Raw genomic sequence first — 18,383 nt, 5'->3', positions numbered from 1 at the left:
CAAGGCAGGCAGTAGTATCAAAGGACAACATCAAAGTAAAAAGTTATTTATATAGTGTTTTAAAATTTGAAAAAGCACTTATAAGTAGTATCTTGTTTTCTCCCAACAACTCTGGGAGGGAGGTTCTTTAATCATCTTCATTTTACTCTTGAGGAAATTGAAGCAGAGAAATACTAAGTGACTTGTCCAGGATCATACAGTTGGTGCCTAAGACAGGATTTGAACTGAAATCTTCCAGACTTCAGATTCCAATGCTCTATCTACTGTGTCATCTTACTACTCAGTAGTACATTACAAATGAAGCCAGAATGTTGTTTCCAAAAAACTCAAAAACTTCAGAGATTCAGAATTGATTAAACAGTGCATAGATTATTATATGGCAATCACAAACTCAGGAAATTTTTCAGATCACTATCAGAAATCTTATGATAAAGTTTCATGACCTAGGAAATGGTTTCTCAAATAGAACCTGATCAGAAATGAGATAAATCTTTTATCCTTAGTCTATGGAAGAAATAGGGTAGTAATTTGTCTTTTTAAAGAAAAAAGGAGTATTTCTCAAACATACAAGGAGCTGAGTCAAACTTATAAAATAAGAGCAATGTTCCAATTAATAAATGATGAAAAAATATGATCCATCCATAGCTCCAGGGCTATAAATTCATATCCTCTGACTTAACAATACAACTAACTACTAGGTAAGAATACCAAAAGAGATTAAAAAAAAAAAAAAAAAAAGAGGAAGAGGACAATATTTGTAGTAGCCCTTGGGACAAAAACAATTGGAAATTGAGGGCATACCTATCAATTGAGGAATGACTGAATAAATTGTGGTTTATGGTTGTCATGGAATATTATCATTCTATGAGGAATACTGAGCAGGATACTCCCAAAAAATAACCTGGAAAATCCTCCATGAACTTAAGCTAATACAAAGTAATAGCAATGTTCTGGAGTGAACAGCTGTAAATGACTGCTATTCTCAGCCATACAATGATCTCCAACTACTCTGAAGGATTTATGATGAAAAATCCTATCCATACCCAAAGAAAAAACTGGTTGTGTCTGAATACAGATTAAAGCAGAAAAAATTTTTAAAAGGCAAGATTTTTATCCCTGACATTGGCTCATATATCCTTGAATTTGCAGGCTTCTGTGTCAATGCTAAAAAGTAAGGTGATAAATCCCAGTGATCATGTTCTTAATTGTATTGTTATTAAGTAATGCCTTTGAAAAATTAACCACAGCAGGAATTGGGTTGGAGACAGAGGTGTGTAGGTAAATGTTTAACAACCACCTGGTGTGTGTGTGTGTGTGTGTGTGTGTGTGTGTGTGTGTGTGTGTGTGAAGACAGAAGAATGCTCAATACAGTATAGTTTTATCTCTATTAACATTTTCTCCATGTTCTTAAATGTAGACAATTCACAAAATAATAAATCATTCCCTGATTTGTGGCTTTTGCCCAATTTCCAAGTTGTAAATGTTCACATTGACCATTTATCAATGAGCTCTCCTGAACAAGGTACAAGCTGGCTCCAGCAGCTTTAGTTGGAAGGCAAATGACTTGTAAAAACTTCTTGTGTAAATGCTACAGTCATGCACACATTAAAGGCTTCACAATAAAGTGAAGCATCTATTAATAACATCTGGAAGTTCTTAAAATTACTGTGAAAATCTATGCCAGCCTCAAACTTTTAAATATCTTTGGGTTTTATTTTGTTTTGTGTATAAGTTACAAAATTTGTAACAAAAAAGAAAAGGACATTATGTGTAATAAACTAAAGAGAAACCGCACTGAAAGTCACTATATATCCATGTTGTTTTTCATGTTAAAAAATGATAGATATTTTCAATCAATATTGTTTGTTTTTAAAAATAACTGCTATTTGTATCTTTTGATCATTTATCTCTTGGGGAAGTGATTCATTGTCATAAGTTTGAATGAGTTTCTTATCCATCTTGAAAATGAGATCTTTATCAGAGAAACTTGATGTAAAGATTTTTTTCCCAAAATAACCTGTTACCTTTTTAATTTTAACTGCATTGATCCTGTCTGTGTAATTTTTTCCCCCATTTTTTTGTAAACAAAATTGTTCATTTTATCTCCTTTAGGAATGAGCTAGGGTCAGTTCAAACCACTAATTGTTAAATTTTCAATAAGGATTCACAACCCCTGTGCACCCCCTCCCCCATCTCCTAATTGACAAACTTACAAATCAGAACTTGATTTATTATTTTGCTGATTGTGTAGACTTAAGAAAATGATTGAAAAAATTATTCAGATTAAATTTTGAAGTATATCCTGATTTTCAGAGAGATCCATTGTTAAATATTTGCCTTCTATACAACCTTTATCTCATGCGGGCTGGGTTAATCCTTTTCCTTAAAAGGTATCAGAAACATCCTTAAGAATTATTTGTTCGGCAGATTTCAAAAACCTTGCAAAGAGTTAGATGAAATGATTCTTACAGAACATTGTACACAGTAACAACAACATTGTGCAATGATTGAATATGAATAATTTAGCTCTTCTCAACCATATGATGATCCAAGATAATTCCCAATGACTTAAAATAGAAAATGCTATCCACCTCCAGAGAAAAAACTGATGGAGTCTGAATGCATACTGAAGCATACTATTTTCATTTTATCTTTTTTTGATTTTTTACTTTTGGTCTGTTTCTTCTTTTTCAACATGACTAATATGGAAATATGTTTTACATGACTACACACACACACACACACTATATATATATATATAAAACCTATTTTTACCTTTTTAGAGAGGAGGAAGGGAGGGAAGAAGGTAGAAAATTTGGAACTCAAATGTTTTTTAAATGAATAATAAAAATTATCTTTACATGTAATTGGGAAAAATACTATTAAAAATAATTTTCTCAGGGTATTAAAGATTTGGATTACTGACATCTGAGTACAAAAAAATCAAGAGGAACTCCACCCTGTCTCTGATGGCCAACCATGACAACTTAGGTGCAAGGAAGATTCAGCTGAAACAAGATCCTTTTTCTACTTCGAGCAAATAAATTTCCTTTAGTTGAATATTGAATGACCTACGAATATTTCATTTTGTTCCAATATCTACACTACCAGAAGACTGACCAGATCCAGGCCCAACTGACAACAGTTCTCTGGGTAGGCCATCATCTGCAAAAAATGATCAATTTGTTTCTTTTTAGCTTGTGTTTCCTCTATTTTTTTTTAAAATAGAATTGCTATAGTTAGTATTTTTGAGAATTATCTACAGTAATAATAGTGATAATAAATTTATATCTTTGCTTTACCTCTGATTTTAGTGGAAAGCTCTCACCATTGTCTGTAATGGATAATGTTTCACAGATAAAAAGCAGCCTACTTGCTCTCTCCCAAATTCAGCCTTCTGTTATCTTTCAAGTCGGTGTCCTTGCAGTCTTTCTGGCTTATTATATATTGCCTTCTCACAAATTCTTAGCTTTCTTCAATGCTCTTCTCACATGCCATCTCTTTGGAGAAGCTTTTCCTGGTCTTATCTCCACTCATTCTTCAAATTATCTTATAAAAATATCTGTTGATGTGTCACATTTTCCAGTACAATATAAGCTCTTTGAAGTCAGGCATTGTAAGTTTTTTTGCTTGATATCCTTAAGACCTGGTAGAGTGCCTTGCACATTGCAAATACTTCATAAAATTTATCAAATTGAACCAAAATTAATTAAAAATAGGGCTTTATGTCTTCATTCTGTTTCTTATTCCTTCCATTCATCTACTTTTGTTCCTAAAAGGAGACAAATTCATAACTTCAAACTTGGAAAAAAACTGTCAAGCCAACAAAACATTTCTGAGTGTATAACATTCTTGGAGACTGGAGTTTTTTGTTTTGTTTTGTTTTTAACTTTCACTTATTTATTTTTTCAGAGGCAACGGGGATTAAGTCACTTGCCCAGGGTCACACAGCTAGTGAGTATTTGAGACTGGATTTGAACTCAGGTCGTCCTAACTTCAAAGCCAGCATTCTATCACCATACTAGCTAGCAGCATCTGGGAACAGAGCTTTGGCACCTCCCACTAGACATCAGGATCTTCTGAGAATGAAGTGATGACGGTGAAGCTTCATGATAGTGCTCCTTGAAATCCGATGCCCCAAACTCTCATGACATGTGCTCATCTGTATCCAGAGAAGGGAAGAGAGAAAGGGATTTGTCCCATTTTATGAAAGGGAAAACTCACAGAGTGAACAGGTAGCTGATACTAGATGACATGATAATGTAGAACCCAGCCCATAAATCCACCCTCTTTCTCTCTTCTGACAAAGACCCAGGAAAAATTCATAAGACTCTGAAATATTGACCAGAGCTATATTTCCCTTCCTTTGCAGCTTGGGTCTTTATCCTTTCTCTTGGCAGAAACTATGGCTTCCATTTGACCTACCTCACCTGGAGACACAGACCTTTGTCATTCACACACACCTTAATTCATTAATACATTCCACATACAAGCATATATGGCCAGTAAAGCTACCCACCATTTCCTCCATCACACACACACACACACACACACACACACACACTAAAATAAGTGATAGCCATTCCTTCTAGCAAAGCAGAGTATTTAATAAGACATACAAAAGAGAGCATTTGTTTCATAATTTGTTACGATCTAGATTCCCTAGCATTGTCTTTCTTTCTCTACTCACAAACCTCAATACACAGGTTGGCTCTGGAAGGAGGAAAACTTTAGGGAAAAAATAAAGTAAAATAAAATAACAGGGTTTTGGGAGGGCTGAGGATGCTAGCAAGGCCAGAGGACGCAGTGGCTAGAGTGCAAAATTTAGATCAATGAACCTGAAGACAAGTTTTGACTTAGACAAAAAACTGAATTCTATTCCTCACCTACAAAATGAAAGGGTTTGAATAAAGGGCATCATGGGAAAGGCAGATTGGAAAGATGCAATCTATAACACATTATGAAAAAAGGAATTAGAAAAGTAAATTATTGTAAAGAATATCATTAAAGAAATGCATGAGCAAAATGGCTAGTCAGATGGCCAGAGTAAGATATAACTGATAAAGAGCACACAAGCTCCATTGGTAATTGTAGAGAGCTTCAGATAGTGGGGGGTGGGAACTAGACCCTTCAGCCCAGAGGAAACCTGCTGACAATGTCTGGTTTGGTTCTCCACCTCCTTTTGGAGGCTTCTCTGTTTTTAAAAAAAAGCTTTTGTATTGTAAGCACCTTAGGATATACTTCATATCCTAAATATTGAAAAAGAGTGTGCCTTTGAATTTTTTCTGGGGCTATATACAATTGGTAGTTCCTTAATGTTTCTGTGGTCTTTTGCAGACATGCTTCTAACATTTGCTCCTCAGGTGCACACTCCAACATATCATCCATGTAATGTAATACAATAACTTTTGGAAATGCTTTTCTTACTGGAATAAGAGCAGCAGCCACATATATTTGACTCATTGTAGGGCTATTTTTCATTCCCTGTGGCAAAACTGTCCATTCAAATCTTTTATAAGGCTCAGCTAAATTAACACTGGGCACTGAAAAGGCAAATCTTTATCCTCTTTATCCAGAGGGACAGAATAGAAACAATCCATAATGTCTATAATCGAAAGAAGCCATTCCCTAGGCAATTGAGTAGGAGATGGAAATCCAGGCTGAAAAGTTCCCATAGTTTCCATCTGTTCATTTACTTTTCTCAAATCAGTCAACATCCTCCATTTTCCAGATTTCTATTTTATAACAAATACAAGGGAATTCCAAAGACTTAGAGAAGGTTGTAAGTGTCCTTGGTCAAGTTGCTCCTGTACTATATCTAATAATGCCTGAATTTTTTCACATGATGCCTAGAGAAATCAAGAAAGGTTCTCAGTGATGGGGTGAGGGTACAGAAGCACCAAACCCCTCAAAATATATTGGGGTTCAAGGCTTTGTAGGGTCCACCAAATGTTGGAGATGGGTTTGAATCCCCAAATATACTGGAGTTTAAGTCTGTGGCAAGGGATATCTCAAAAGAATGTGTAGGCTCAGACCATTTCCAGATCAAGAGGAGGAGTTTATTATTGCTTCTTGTATGCTAAATTCCAAAAGAGAGTTTTAGCAATTAATAACGGCTCTGTCAAAACCTCTCCCTACCGCCCACCTAGATACTGAGTTACTAGTGATGTGATGAAGCCCTTCAGAAGGATGTAGCAATAACCTTAAGATCACCTGGCCTTGCTAGTGATATAATTAGAAACGATATATTTCTTACCTTATATTATCCTGCCCCAGTTCATTCTATATGATTAGAATGCTGAACTAAAAACATATTGTTGACCATCAGGTGACAGCCTTGTGGTCTGTTATAATGGGGTTTCTTTTTATTATTATTATTATAGATTTTTATTCCAACATTAGGTGTAAACTAACTGGTGAATTGGCCTGGGTTAGACGCAACCCAATACAGTTGTGAGATGCATCAGTGGAAAGAATGCCCATATCAATAAAATGATAGGTTCATGATTGTATTTGTGAGTACTAGATGAGCTCCAAAGCTTCTTCTAGCTCTCAGTCTGTGTTCTGAGGATCTTGTAACCATTTTCACAATACTCTATGAAGTTATAAGTTCATAGGATTTAGATTGGAAGGGAACTTCAAGATGATCTGGCCCAAGTTCCTCATTTTGCAGATGAAGTAACTGAGGTCTGAAGAGATGGAGTGACAGCAAAACTCACAAGGAGGCAAAGATGTTGAATGAAGACCCTATAGAAACGCCAGCTGGGGACAGAGGCCTAAGTATAATCCACAGGGGTTTTTCTTCTACTTCAAATAGGGTATTTCCAAATTTCAAAAAATATGTGACATAATCTTTGTTTATTGGCATTGAATCATTCTGTTTAAAATCCTACCACATAAAAATTCCCCTTGAAAACCTCATTGTAATGTGGGATAGATCTTGACTCCTCCAACACTGCCCAAGTACAACTTCAGCTGTGGCAAATGTCCCACCAAGTAGGGAGGCCTTCTAGCCCACCAGATATCTCTGCACCAAGAGGAGCATAATTCAGGAGTGGCTTCTCACAAGAAGGTTGGCCTCCTTAGAAAAGCATTGGAAATGGGGAAGGAGCAGGTTGGGGTACAGCAACTAATGAAATAATCAGGAGAGTAATAAATAAGAAAAATTGTCTGTTCAATGGGAAGATCCATTAGGCAGATCCTGCAAATGACCATGGCTTCAACTGAGTTTTGAAACAGGGAAAAGGCTGGAGAGGAAAAGGGACAGATGCTTAGAAACAAGCAGTTTCTATTTGAGAACTAATTGTTAAATTTTCAGTATGAATATTTATACTTTACACTTTGTAGCAAATGTTACAAATCAGGGCTTGATTTATTGTTTGTTGCTTGTCTAGACTTTTTAAGGAAGTGATGGAGGAAATGTTAATAATGAAGATACAATGAGGTTTTCAAGGGGAATTTTTGTGGCAGGATTTTAAGTGTTATGATTCAATGCCAATACATAGATTATGTCATGTCTTTTTAAATGGTGAAATATTCTATTTGAAGTAAAGCAAAACCCAATGTGGATGGAGCACCAGCTCAAGAATCAGGAAGACGAGTTCAAATTCAGCCTTAGACATTTCCTAAGCTATGTGATTTTGAGTAACTCACTTAACCCCAATTGCTTCTAGAAGAAAAAATAATGGAAATTAAACTTAATAGTGTGTTGTGTGTATGCTTTTTCTTTCTTTCTTTTTTTTTTTTTTTTCTGGAGAGCTAGTTGTCAAACATTTGCCTTTACCCTTGCAGATCTTAAAAAAGATTAAATCTGAGCTAGATCCTAAAAAGTCCTTTTCCTAAAGATTTTCCTACTAATTCTTACAACTCTCTCCTCCACCAGGATTAATAAATGAGTAAAATTAATAAATGAGAAATGGATTCAGAGTTATTCAATTCTTCTTTTTATTTTATTTCTCAAATTCAAGCAATTTCAGATTAGTGATTCTATGTCCATAACATCTCTCTCATACATCCTCTTTTCTCCACTCACATGATAATTACTTTCATCACTTCTTATATGACCTATTGCAGTAGTCTCCTAATTGATCTCTCTGACTGTTGGTTCTATCCACTCAAAGCTAAACTATTCCTAGGTACCAAATTGATATTTCTAAACTATACATCTGAATGCGTCAATTCCATACTCAAATAACTTCTGTAACTCTCTCTCTCTCTCTCTGGCCTCCAGAATAAAAGGAAAACTTTTCTGGCATTTAAAGTCCTTCCCAATCTGTTAGATTGTCTTTCCAGGTATATTATATGTTATATTACTCTCAGGAACATTACAGTCCAGCTAAATTTGCCCAATCCCTTGATCCTCATTTACATGTATGTAAAGGCATTATGTATGCCTTTACATACAAACTGTCTCTCATTTCCAGAAAACTCCTTCTCTCCTCACTTTTGCCAAGTAGAATACCTAGCGTTTTGCAAGGTTCAAATCAACTGCTATTTTCTTCACTTGTGAGACACTAAAAACTTTGAGTTTTAGTGCTTTCCCCCACTGGGAAATGTTTTGTATTTATAATAGTGTATGATGTTTCTCCTAATTAAAGAAAGTTTCTTCAAAGCAAAAAAATGTTTTATTTTTATCTTTGTATGTACCTAGTGCTAAGAACAGAGTAGATGGTTTATAAATACTTGTTGACCATAGTAAATACAAAATAGACACATGACATTAATGTTAAAGATTAGACTATTTAAAAAAGTATCTTATCTTCACAACTATAGGTAAAAAATGTATCCTTAACTCATCCTTAAGAGATGAAGACAATGAAGATAAAATAAATGACTTTGGTTACATAAAACTGAATGGTTTCTGTAGAAACTAAATTAGCATATTTAGGGATAGAAGGAAAATGGTAAGAGAAAACTAACTACGCATGTGTTTTGTTATTTGGACTTGTTCTTGAAGAGGAACATGACTTCAGGGAGGTGATGGTGTGACATGCAAGTGAATTGGATTTAAATTAGGGAGGGGTGTGCAAAGTCACCTGCCTCACTTTCCCCTCCAGAGCCCTCTGGGTCCAGTGACCACATATAGATCAGGATGACTAGAGATGGCCCTGGAGGCAATGGGAGATTTTAGTCTTTTTTACGCGTAAATCTTTATCCGGTCTCAGTTTGACTAGGGTCACACACATTTAACTATTAAAGCTAGATAGCAATTGAGGCTACCTAGTCAAAAAAAGGTCTAAACGAATAAATAACTAACTGAAACTGGGAGGGGAAGACCTTCTGCTTTCTAGTCAAAACAGAAATGATTGCTATTTACATTTGCTGTGAATCAGTCAGAATTCAAACAATGACCAATTCGGGCTTGATTTGGGACCTATTGTTGGCCAGTCCTAACGAAAGAAATCTAGCTAGCAAACTTCAGGATAACTTGGGAGGGTTCAGCAATACAAAAGAAAAAGGTTTTTAAGAGCATCTGTAGATAAAGCTATGATACCCTATGTGGACAAAGAGAAGGGAAGGAAAGGTGAAGAGAGGAAAAGGGGGAAAAGGGAGAAGGGGAAGAGAAGGGGGTAGAGGGAAAGAAAGGGAATAGAGAAGAGTTTCCCAACTAACTAGTTCCCCATCCTGATCTATATCTAGCCACTAGACCCAGATGGCTCTGGAGGGGAAAGTGAGGCAAATGACCTTGCCCAGCCCTACTTCATTTAAGTCCAATTCATTTACATGTCATGCCATCACCTCCTTGACTTCATGATCCTTTTTGAGAACAAAGGACAAAGAACACCCTCTGTGAGTAGACATGTGTTATATGTATGTATTAATACATGTTTGGCCAAAAGCTATTCCTCAATACATAAGTGATCAAAGGTTTTGAATAAATGGTTCACAAAAGACAAATTATAAACTTTTAATAACTATATGAAATAATACTTCAAATCACTAATAATAAAAGAAAAACAAATTAAAACACTCCAAAATTGGCAAAGATGACAAAAAAATGGGAATATTCATTCAATGTTATAGTAGGAAGACAGGGATGTTAGTGCATTGTTAGTAGAACTGGGATTCAGTACAACTGTTTTGGAATGAAACTTGGAATTATGTAAAGAATATTCTTTTCTCTTTTTTTGCTGAGATAATTGGGATTAAGTGACTTGCCTAAGATCACACAGTTAGGAAGTGTTCAATGTCTGAGGCCACATTTGAACTCAGCTCCTCCTGACTTCAGGGCTGGTTCTCTATCCACTATGACACCTAGCTGCTCCAAGAATATTCTTTTTAAAAAAATATACCTTGATCCAGAAATATCATTACTATCTAGTTCATTGATTCATATTCACCAAAATATTTATAGTAGCATTTATGTGGTAACAAAGAATTGGAAACAAAGTAAATGCCAATTCGTTGGAGAATGGCTAAACAAATTGTGGTACATAAATGTGATGGAAAGTTGCTATGCTAAAAGATATGATGAATATAATGATTCCAGAGAAGTGTTGAAAAATTTTTACAGTGTAATTGAGAGTGAAGTAAGTAGAGTCATGTATATATATTATTTTAGTCCTGTCCAAATCTTTATGATCCTATTTGAGGTTTTCTTGCAAAGATACTGGGGTGGTTTGCCATTTCCATCTCCAGGTCATTTGACAGATGAGGAAACTGAGGCAAACAAAGTATCTAAGGCCAGATTTGGACTGAAGATGAGTCTTGACATTAGGCCTGATACTCTTATCCACTGCGCCACCTAGTTGCCACCCTTTCTTCCCCTTCTTTCTCACCCTCAACTCCCCAGGTATTGTGCAAAGAGCTTTATGATTATTATCCTTATTTTACAGATGAGGCAAACAATGAGGAAAGAAACATAAAACAAAAGTGAAAGTTGCAAAATAAAAAAGAACATGATTCCAAAGAAAAGAAATGAGAAGATATCTCCACCCAACTCTTTTTTAGAGATGGGAAATCCTTGGGAATGATCCATTTCATATATTTTCAACCTTTTCTGTGTATTTATTGGTTTTGGTAGCCTTTTTCTTTTCTTTTCTTCTTTAATATTGTTAAATAATAATGGTTCTCTGAGAATGGGGAAGGAAAGGAAACTGGGAGAAATTTTCATGAAATAAGTAAAAAGTTATTTTTAAAAAGCAGATACATTTTTGTTCAAGAGCCATTTCCTTGGATATGTATGATGATCAACAGATATGAACAATTCTCAAAATAATTGTAAAGTATTAAAAGCCTTATGAAATATTGTTATGAATCACTTATAATAAGAGAAATGCACATTTAAACAACTATTAGGCTTTGACTTACACTCAGAAAATTGACAAAATGGCAGAAATATGAAAAATCCATGTTGGAATACTGTAAAAAGATAGGCAGTATCAGTTGAATTGTGAGTTGTTTCAGCTATACTGAAAAGTAATTTGGAATTATGCTTTAAAAATATTACTATACTATCTATATTCTTCACCTGAAAATTCATTCTAATTATAGGCATATGCTCCAGTGAGGTCCAAGACAGAAAAACAATCCCAAATATAGCAAAATATTTTTGAGCACTTTTTTACGATTAAAAAAAAATAGAAGTAAAATAAATATCCACCGATTGGAGGAATTGATGAGCAAACTACCTTATTTGAATATAATACAATATTGCTGTGACATAAGATAAAAAAAAAAAAAGAGGAATTCAGAAAAATATGGGAAGATGTGTAAACTGATGTAGAATGAAGTAGAATGAAGAAAATAATAGACACAATGACTACAGTGATAAATGAAAAGAACAAAAAACCAAAATTGAATATAAAACTATCATGACTAATCCTGATTGTAGAAAAGAACTGGGAAAGATCTGAGTTCAAATCCAGCCTCAGGTGCTTACTAGCTCTGTGACCCTGTGCAAGTCACTTAACCTCAATTTCCTCATCTTTAAATGAAGATAATAAAGTAACTACCTTCCTAGGGTTGTGATGAGGACGAAATGAAACAATAACTGTAAGTGCTTAGCACAGTACCTGGCATATAATAAGCACAATATAAAGTTAGCTATAATCATCATTATCATCATCTTTGTAGGGGAAGGATAGTGAAATACTGCATATACTATCACATCTCAAGAATGTATTGGTAGATTTTGTTTAATATGGTATAAAAGCAAAAGGAATTAATTTTAAATAAGGAAGGAAAGAAGAAATTAAGAAGGAAGAGGAAAAAGGGAAGAGGGAGAAAGGGAAGATGAGGGAGGGAGGAATTAAGGGAAGTAGGTCCCTAGGAGTCTCATAGGAATTCATAAATTAGCAATGACTACAGCCTGAATTCTTAATGCACACAAACATATTACCATACACACTTAACCTTCTGATTCAGTAGTGGGTTTCATTTTGGCTGGTAATACTTTTGCCCTTTTTCTTTACCTTTGCTCTGGAATTGACACTGATTCTCCTAACTCTTATTTTCCCTACCCTGCCTTTCCCTGGCCCATAGTTCTTACCTCTTCATCATGTTCTGGTACAGGATTATAAATGCAGCCACCATGGAAGTCAGACTTACAGCTAGTACAAAAGTTGGTGCCAGAGGCAGTTCCCCTGTGAGCCACAGCAGGAAGCAATTATGTTAAAAACTTTCTTTTAGGTTTAGTGTCCCCATCCCAACTAGAAGAAATCATAGAATTTTTCAAGAGCTGAAAAGTATTTTAGAGGAAGTATTGAGAAGTGGGGAAGAGGATCCTGTCTTTTTGCTGTTGCATGTAAGTGTGCTGACTTTGGCTGGAGTTTACACATTGCCATCAGTTCTTTCCCAGGCCAAAGAGCAGATGTTGAAGGGATTTTCATAGTTAGCTATCAGTCATCTAAGTTCTTTTCCAATGGCATATAGGTGATTTGGTTCTTAAAGGCTATACTTGACAAATAAAATCTCTGGTAGAGCCTATTAATGAAGAAATACCTTGGGTGCAATTATATAATCTGTTGACAAAAGATAAATTAATAAGGAGCTAAAAAATTTAGCTGCCAGGTAATTAGTTTGGTCACAGTAGTTCATAAAGAATAGCTAAGATAGATAAAGACTGTAAATAGAGGACTGTCTGCTCATAGTGGATTCAAACAGCTGATTGTTAAATTTTCAGAGTGAGTAGTTAGGCCTTATAAATCAGCAAATGGTACAAATTGATTAGTTGTTTTGTTGATTGTCTAGGCTTAAGAAAGGGATGGAGAAAATGTTAAAAGGTAGTTTCAATTTAATCACTTTGTTGTTTTCTAGAGAGCTAGTTATTAAATATTTGCAAACATATTCCTGACAAGTATCCCTATAAATTCAAATATAAATCCTTAAGGCCTACGATATGCTCAGTCATCATTGTCTTCACAGATGCACTCCACCCTCAGTGGCAACCTCATCAGGAGATTTCATCCTTCCTGGGCTTCCCTTCCCTTCCTCCTCATTGCTCCTAATAAAGGGTCTCTTACCTGGGGGCACCAGTGTGAGGGCACTGCGTTGTGTATTGCCAATATTTTTGGCCTGGCATGCATACCAGGCTGATATTTTGTTCACTGGGAAGGAAAAGTTGGCTGGTATTCCAGGGAGGGGTGTCTCCTCCATTAAGATATGCCCATTCTTCCTGAGTAACATATAAGTGATAGGTGGGCTGCCCTCAGATGCCAGGCATGACACCACCACCATTTGGCTTGATCCTGTACCCATCAGGCTAAAGTTGGCTTGAGGCTGGGACACTGGTACTGTGGAAAGAAGGTAGGAAAAGGAGGAGAAAATGGTAAGTGGGTGTGGAGTAGTTGGGGCCTAGGATTCTAGCTTAACTGGAGAGGAGGGAACCATTCCTTTTTTGTTCAGCCCCACTAATATCTATTCTTCCCTTTTTTCATTCATCAATCTCTGTGTTTATTCCTCAGGAGGTTGCAGACTGATCACAGTCTTGCTATTGGAGTTCCCTCTCAAGGCATAGTCAGAGGATTCTGGTTAGTATGCTAACGGGATATGTGTTTGGGAATGGTCAGGACACTAGTGATTATTGCTAGAGGCAAAGGAAGAGGACTTGTAGGTGCTAAAGTCTCTAACAATTCAACTCTTGCTCCTGCTTCTTCCATTAAATCTCTCCCTTGCCCATCTCTCATTGATATCTGTTCCTAAGCAGTTATGTTAAATCTTGTCATCTCAGACACCTTTTTAGCCCTATAACTCTGGGTAAGCCACTAACCTCTGGTTGCCTCATTTTCTTCAATTGTAAAATGAGGAAAATAATAGGGTTGTTTTGAGGATCAAATGAGGTAATATGTATAAAGTGCTTAGCAGAGTGCCTGACACACAGTAGCCATTTAAAGTATTTATTTCCTTTCTTATTCTCTTCTGTATTCTTAACCACACAAAAAACCACAATCATATTTTTATATTCTATCTTGTGTTGTTCAATATTAGTTAATTGGATAAACTTTTATCTCTCCAACTAGCTCCTAGGGGTCAAGAAAGAGCAGACTGCTTCTTATTTCATCTTTGCATTCCTCAGCATCTTGCACAGAGAACTGCATATTTTTCATTTCATGAGTCCTGTGATTTTTTTTTTTTTTTACAGTTTATAAACTTCCTCCACAAGGGAGGCTGCAGATAAGTGATGCTTTTGTAATTTATCATTTTAGAGTACTTGGGGATACTGAAATAGGACCCAGATCCTTCTGACTTCAAGGCTGGCTCTTATCCAAAACAACATGCAGTGTACATAATAGGAGTTTAATAAGAGTTGAATATTGTTTATTTGGTGTGTGTTCCTTACCACACCCAGTGTCATCATTGGGGATCTCATTTTTCCTGAGCTTAGTATTGGGTACATAGCCTTCCTAATGTGGTGCTAGATATATACAAGATACTTAAAACATACTTTTTTTATTGACTTGCTATCTCTGGGAATAGGAATCCTTTCTCCTATGAGGCACTGTCCCTGCTCATTGCTATATTCCCCTGTCCCTCAAATAATCAATAATCATTTAATTTGTTGATTGATTTATTGATTTTTTTTCTGTTCTTCTCCCCCCTCCAGTTTATACATTTCTCAAATTGGCTTTTGTATGACTTACATCAAAAAAGACACTAACTCCAAGATCTTATAGTATGGTAGAAAGAATATTTCTAGGAGTCATATTCTGCATTCATGTTATAGTCAATATATTTCTCAAGCCTCCGTTTCTTAATCTATAAAATGAAGAGGCTGAATTTTGAGATTATCTGATCTTTAAGATCCTTTCCCTTCCATCTACATATGGCCTGATTCTTAGAATGTTATCAATTCTGCCTTTAGATACTTCATAATCATAGGGGAATGCTTTTTGTTTTCCCCAACCACTCCTCCATGGATCTTTGCCATCAGCATGATAAGATGCCCCCTATCGCATATATGTTGAACTGGAAACCTAATCTGCACTTTTAGAGAGAGAAGCTGGCAAATGTGGGGTGGACCTTTTAAAGCTGCCTTGCAAGAGACTAGTTCAGTTGGTTCTGTTCTCACAGCCTCTGTCCCCATCTTAATCTCTAATTCATAAACTCCAAGCCCACCAATCCCACCTATTAGTGTGATTTATGATTCCTTGACATTCTCCCCACAAAGCATACTTTTCTCATACCCCTCTTTCCAGGGACATATTACCCCACAGTTCCCTGAAGAGTTTCAGTATGTCACTGTAGGCTCTTTGCCCTGAAGCTGTGCTTGCTCTGCAGTAGTAGTTGAGTAAATCTGGCCGGGTCTTGAATGTAGCAAGAATGGGAAATTTGGCTGGTCCATTATCCATGATCTTCTTTGATACTGTGATATTAGATGACTCCATGAGAGTATAGCTTATAGGCTGAGAGCCCTGAATTGAGTGGCATAAAATATGAACTAGTCGGCTTTTTGGAAAGAACTTCACGACTTTGTAGGAAATGATAGGCTTAGACAGGACTCCTGTGGAGAACAGAAAGTTTGCAAATCTCTTATATGCAGGATCTCAAAGAAAACAAAAGAGAGAAAAGGAAAGGGAAATAGAGAGGAAAAGAAAGGAAGCAATGGAAAGAAATAGATGGATGGGGAAAAGTGAAAAAATAAGGACAGATGAAAGAGACAGAGGAAATATTTTTTTTTTCAGAGTGGAGGTTCTAATCATCCTTGCTCTTTTTTCTCTCTCTACTTAACTTCAGCTAGCTCCTTCTCTCTCCACTAAATAGCATCTCCACACATTAGTTGGAGGACACAGAAAAACAAAGGAAAACTTCTGGGTTATAGACTGGAGATCACCTAGGTCACACTGGCTTGACTACTTGATATTGGTGAGATATTGAGTAAATCACTTATTTCTTGAAGCCTCAGTTTCCTCACCTGTCAGTTCTAACTCTATGATTTTAGTTCCTTATTTTATAGATGAAGTCCTTATCCATCCAGATCCCACCACTGGGAAATCCATCTTCTCTCTTAATCTCAGCTTCTCTCATTGAAGAGATCCCCATTTCCCAAGAAGATTTGAACTCCATGCATGTTTTTGGGTAGTTGAGGTTAAGTGACTTCCTAAGGTCACACAACTAGTAAATGCCAAGTGTTTGGATTTGAACTCAGGTCCTCTTGGCTCCAGGGCCAGTGCTCCATCCACTGGGCCACCCAGCTTACCCCTTTACCTTTTACCCTGGGCCCCTTATTCCTGGTCTTGCTCAGGAACACTTCTTGACATCTCTCTCCCCAGGCTGGGCCTTATCTTTCTAGAAGGACTGTGGGACTCCCTGAAGAGGGGCTCCTTGCCCTATGCCTTTTGATAAGGATCCTGGAAATGGAAATGGCTGAGCTAACCTGCTCCAGGGACCAAGGGCTTCTCTTTTCTGAAGATCTCAAGGAAGGTGAGGCCACTCAGACAACTTCTTTGGTTTCAGACTGCTACCCCTCCTCTTCCTTCCCTTAAAAACCACAGCCACAACACTAACACTACCATTCCTCACAAATCCTGTGGAAACTCACTTCCCTCAGAAGAATCTCATGTCTTTCTGAGCACAGCTGGATTTATTTGCTCCGGGAGGCCAGTGTGTCCCTGTCCACCACTTACCCAAGAAATGGGAATGGGGCATAGGAGATGAGGAGGTTCCAAGGAAGCAAGGTCTTACTACCCAACCTCATCCCTCTCTCTTCAGAGCTGATGCTCATCCTAGACCCCCGATAAAGTGCTTCCCCATTTTCTTGGGCTATCACTTCTCTAGTGCTTTCTGTCTACTGTTTCAGCCGGGGGCAATGAGATTCCCAATACCAACTACTTCAGAGTATCTAGATTGTCCATAGGTTCTGGGGATGGACTCCAAGTTATAGGATAGGATCATAGAATCCTAATTTTAGAACAGAAAGGGACCTTGAAAGTCATCTAGCCACTCCCGCACCCTCCAACACCCCCCACCCCATTTTACAAATGAAGGAAATGAAGCTCAAAGGTGAAATGATTCTCCAAGGCTACACAAAGAGTAAGTGGCAGAAATGGGGTCCAGTTGTGTCCCTGCCACTTCCAGACCTGGATGCTCTTTGTCCCCTGAGTATCCTTGAACTTACCTTCTCTTTGTACTCTGGAGGAGCTGCTGATGGCTGTGAAAGAAATGAATTTGGTAAGAAGAGGTCTCAAAATAAAATTGAGGGGCAAGCAGAGAAAATATTCAAATCCTTGGGAGGCAAAGGGAGCAAAGTACAGGACATTAGGTATTGGGGGTAGTCTTGTGTCTCATTCTTCTTTATGCCTCCAGTTCTTCCCCCAGTGTACCTCCAGACCCTCCACTGCATATCTAACTCCTTCCCTCTCATATCCCTCCTTGCCCACTGATCCAAGGCTAGCTCACCAAGCATGGCCATGCAGAGAAGAGGAAGCTTCATAGTTTAAGCCTCAGGTCTTTTTTCTTTATAGCTGCACCAGCCTTCCAAAACTTCTCTACTCATTCATCCATTTGATTGTGGCCCTGGGGGCCACCAGGGTTCATACCACCCAAGAGGGGCCCCTCATCTCCTCTTCCCATACATCAGGGATTGCCTGCAGCATGCAGATAACAAAGAAAGTCAGGCAATGCCCCTCTAGAGGGCCTCTGTCTACCAGGGAGCCCATAGAAATGAAGTCAAATTACAGTTAAAAATGACTTCCCACCTGTCACCCTCACTCAAATTTCCCCTTCTCTATATCCTTTTGGAGAGCTGCCAAGCCTGAAGGACCTAATTCTCCTTCATGAACAAATAGTACTAATCTCTGATCCCTAAATATGCCCCTGTCTTTTGCACTTTTATGCTTTTGTACATGTTATTTCCTCCACTTGGGAAATCCTTCTACCATATCGCCTTTTGTCTATAGTTCCTATCCATACTAAGGCAATGTCAAATGTTGTCTTATACATGAAGT

The 18,383-nt window shown here is 37.1% G+C and overlaps 1 protein-coding gene across 2 annotated transcripts; it reads right to left on the bottom strand.

Annotated features, from left to right (window-relative positions):
- Nucleotides 1–3,864: 3,864 nt before the first annotated feature.
- On the bottom strand, nt 3,865–18,011 carry C4H17orf99 (chromosome 4 C17orf99 homolog). Of its 2 annotated transcripts, XM_074260258.1 has the most exons (6): nt 17,836–18,011; nt 17,555–17,587; nt 15,647–15,940; nt 13,464–13,733; nt 12,491–12,584; nt 3,865–4,162 (listed from the first exon to the last, which is right to left on the bottom strand). In XM_074260258.1, the coding sequence occupies exons 1-6, from the start codon at nt 17,867–17,869 to the stop codon at nt 4,159–4,161; spliced, it is 729 nt and encodes a 242-aa protein (XP_074116359.1). In that variant the 5' UTR covers nt 17,870–18,011; the 3' UTR covers nt 3,865–4,158. The 2 variants fall into 2 exon arrangements, with proteins under 2 accessions (XP_074116359.1, XP_074116358.1); XM_074260257.1 differs by lacking the exon at nt 3,865–4,162 and having other exon boundaries at nt 12,487–12,584; nt 17,836–18,008.
- Nucleotides 18,012–18,383: the final 372 nt, after the last annotated feature.

This window comes from Sminthopsis crassicaudata, chromosome 4 (assembly GCF_048593235.1).
Source record: "Sminthopsis crassicaudata isolate SCR6 chromosome 4, ASM4859323v1, whole genome shotgun sequence".
NCBI lineage: Eukaryota > Metazoa > Chordata > Mammalia > Dasyuromorphia > Dasyuridae > Sminthopsis > Sminthopsis crassicaudata.
This window is presented reverse-complemented; position numbering and strand designations above follow the sequence as displayed.

What these genes read in the sequence shown, in the direction of transcription:
- C4H17orf99 (XM_074260258.1), bottom strand. Translation starts at nt 17,869, where the DNA reads ATGAAGCTTCCTCTTCTCTGCATGGCCATGCTTG. An exon ending in TCTCTGCATGGCCATGCTTG is followed by an intron (nt 17,588 to 17,835) that starts GTGAGCTAGCCT and finishes TTTCTTTCACAG; the next exon opens with CCATCAGCAGCTCCTCCAGA. An exon ending in CCTCACACTGGTGCCCCCAG is followed by an intron (nt 12,585 to 13,463) that starts GTAAGAGACCCT and finishes TGTGGCTCACAG; the next exon opens with GGGAACTGCCTCTGGCACCA.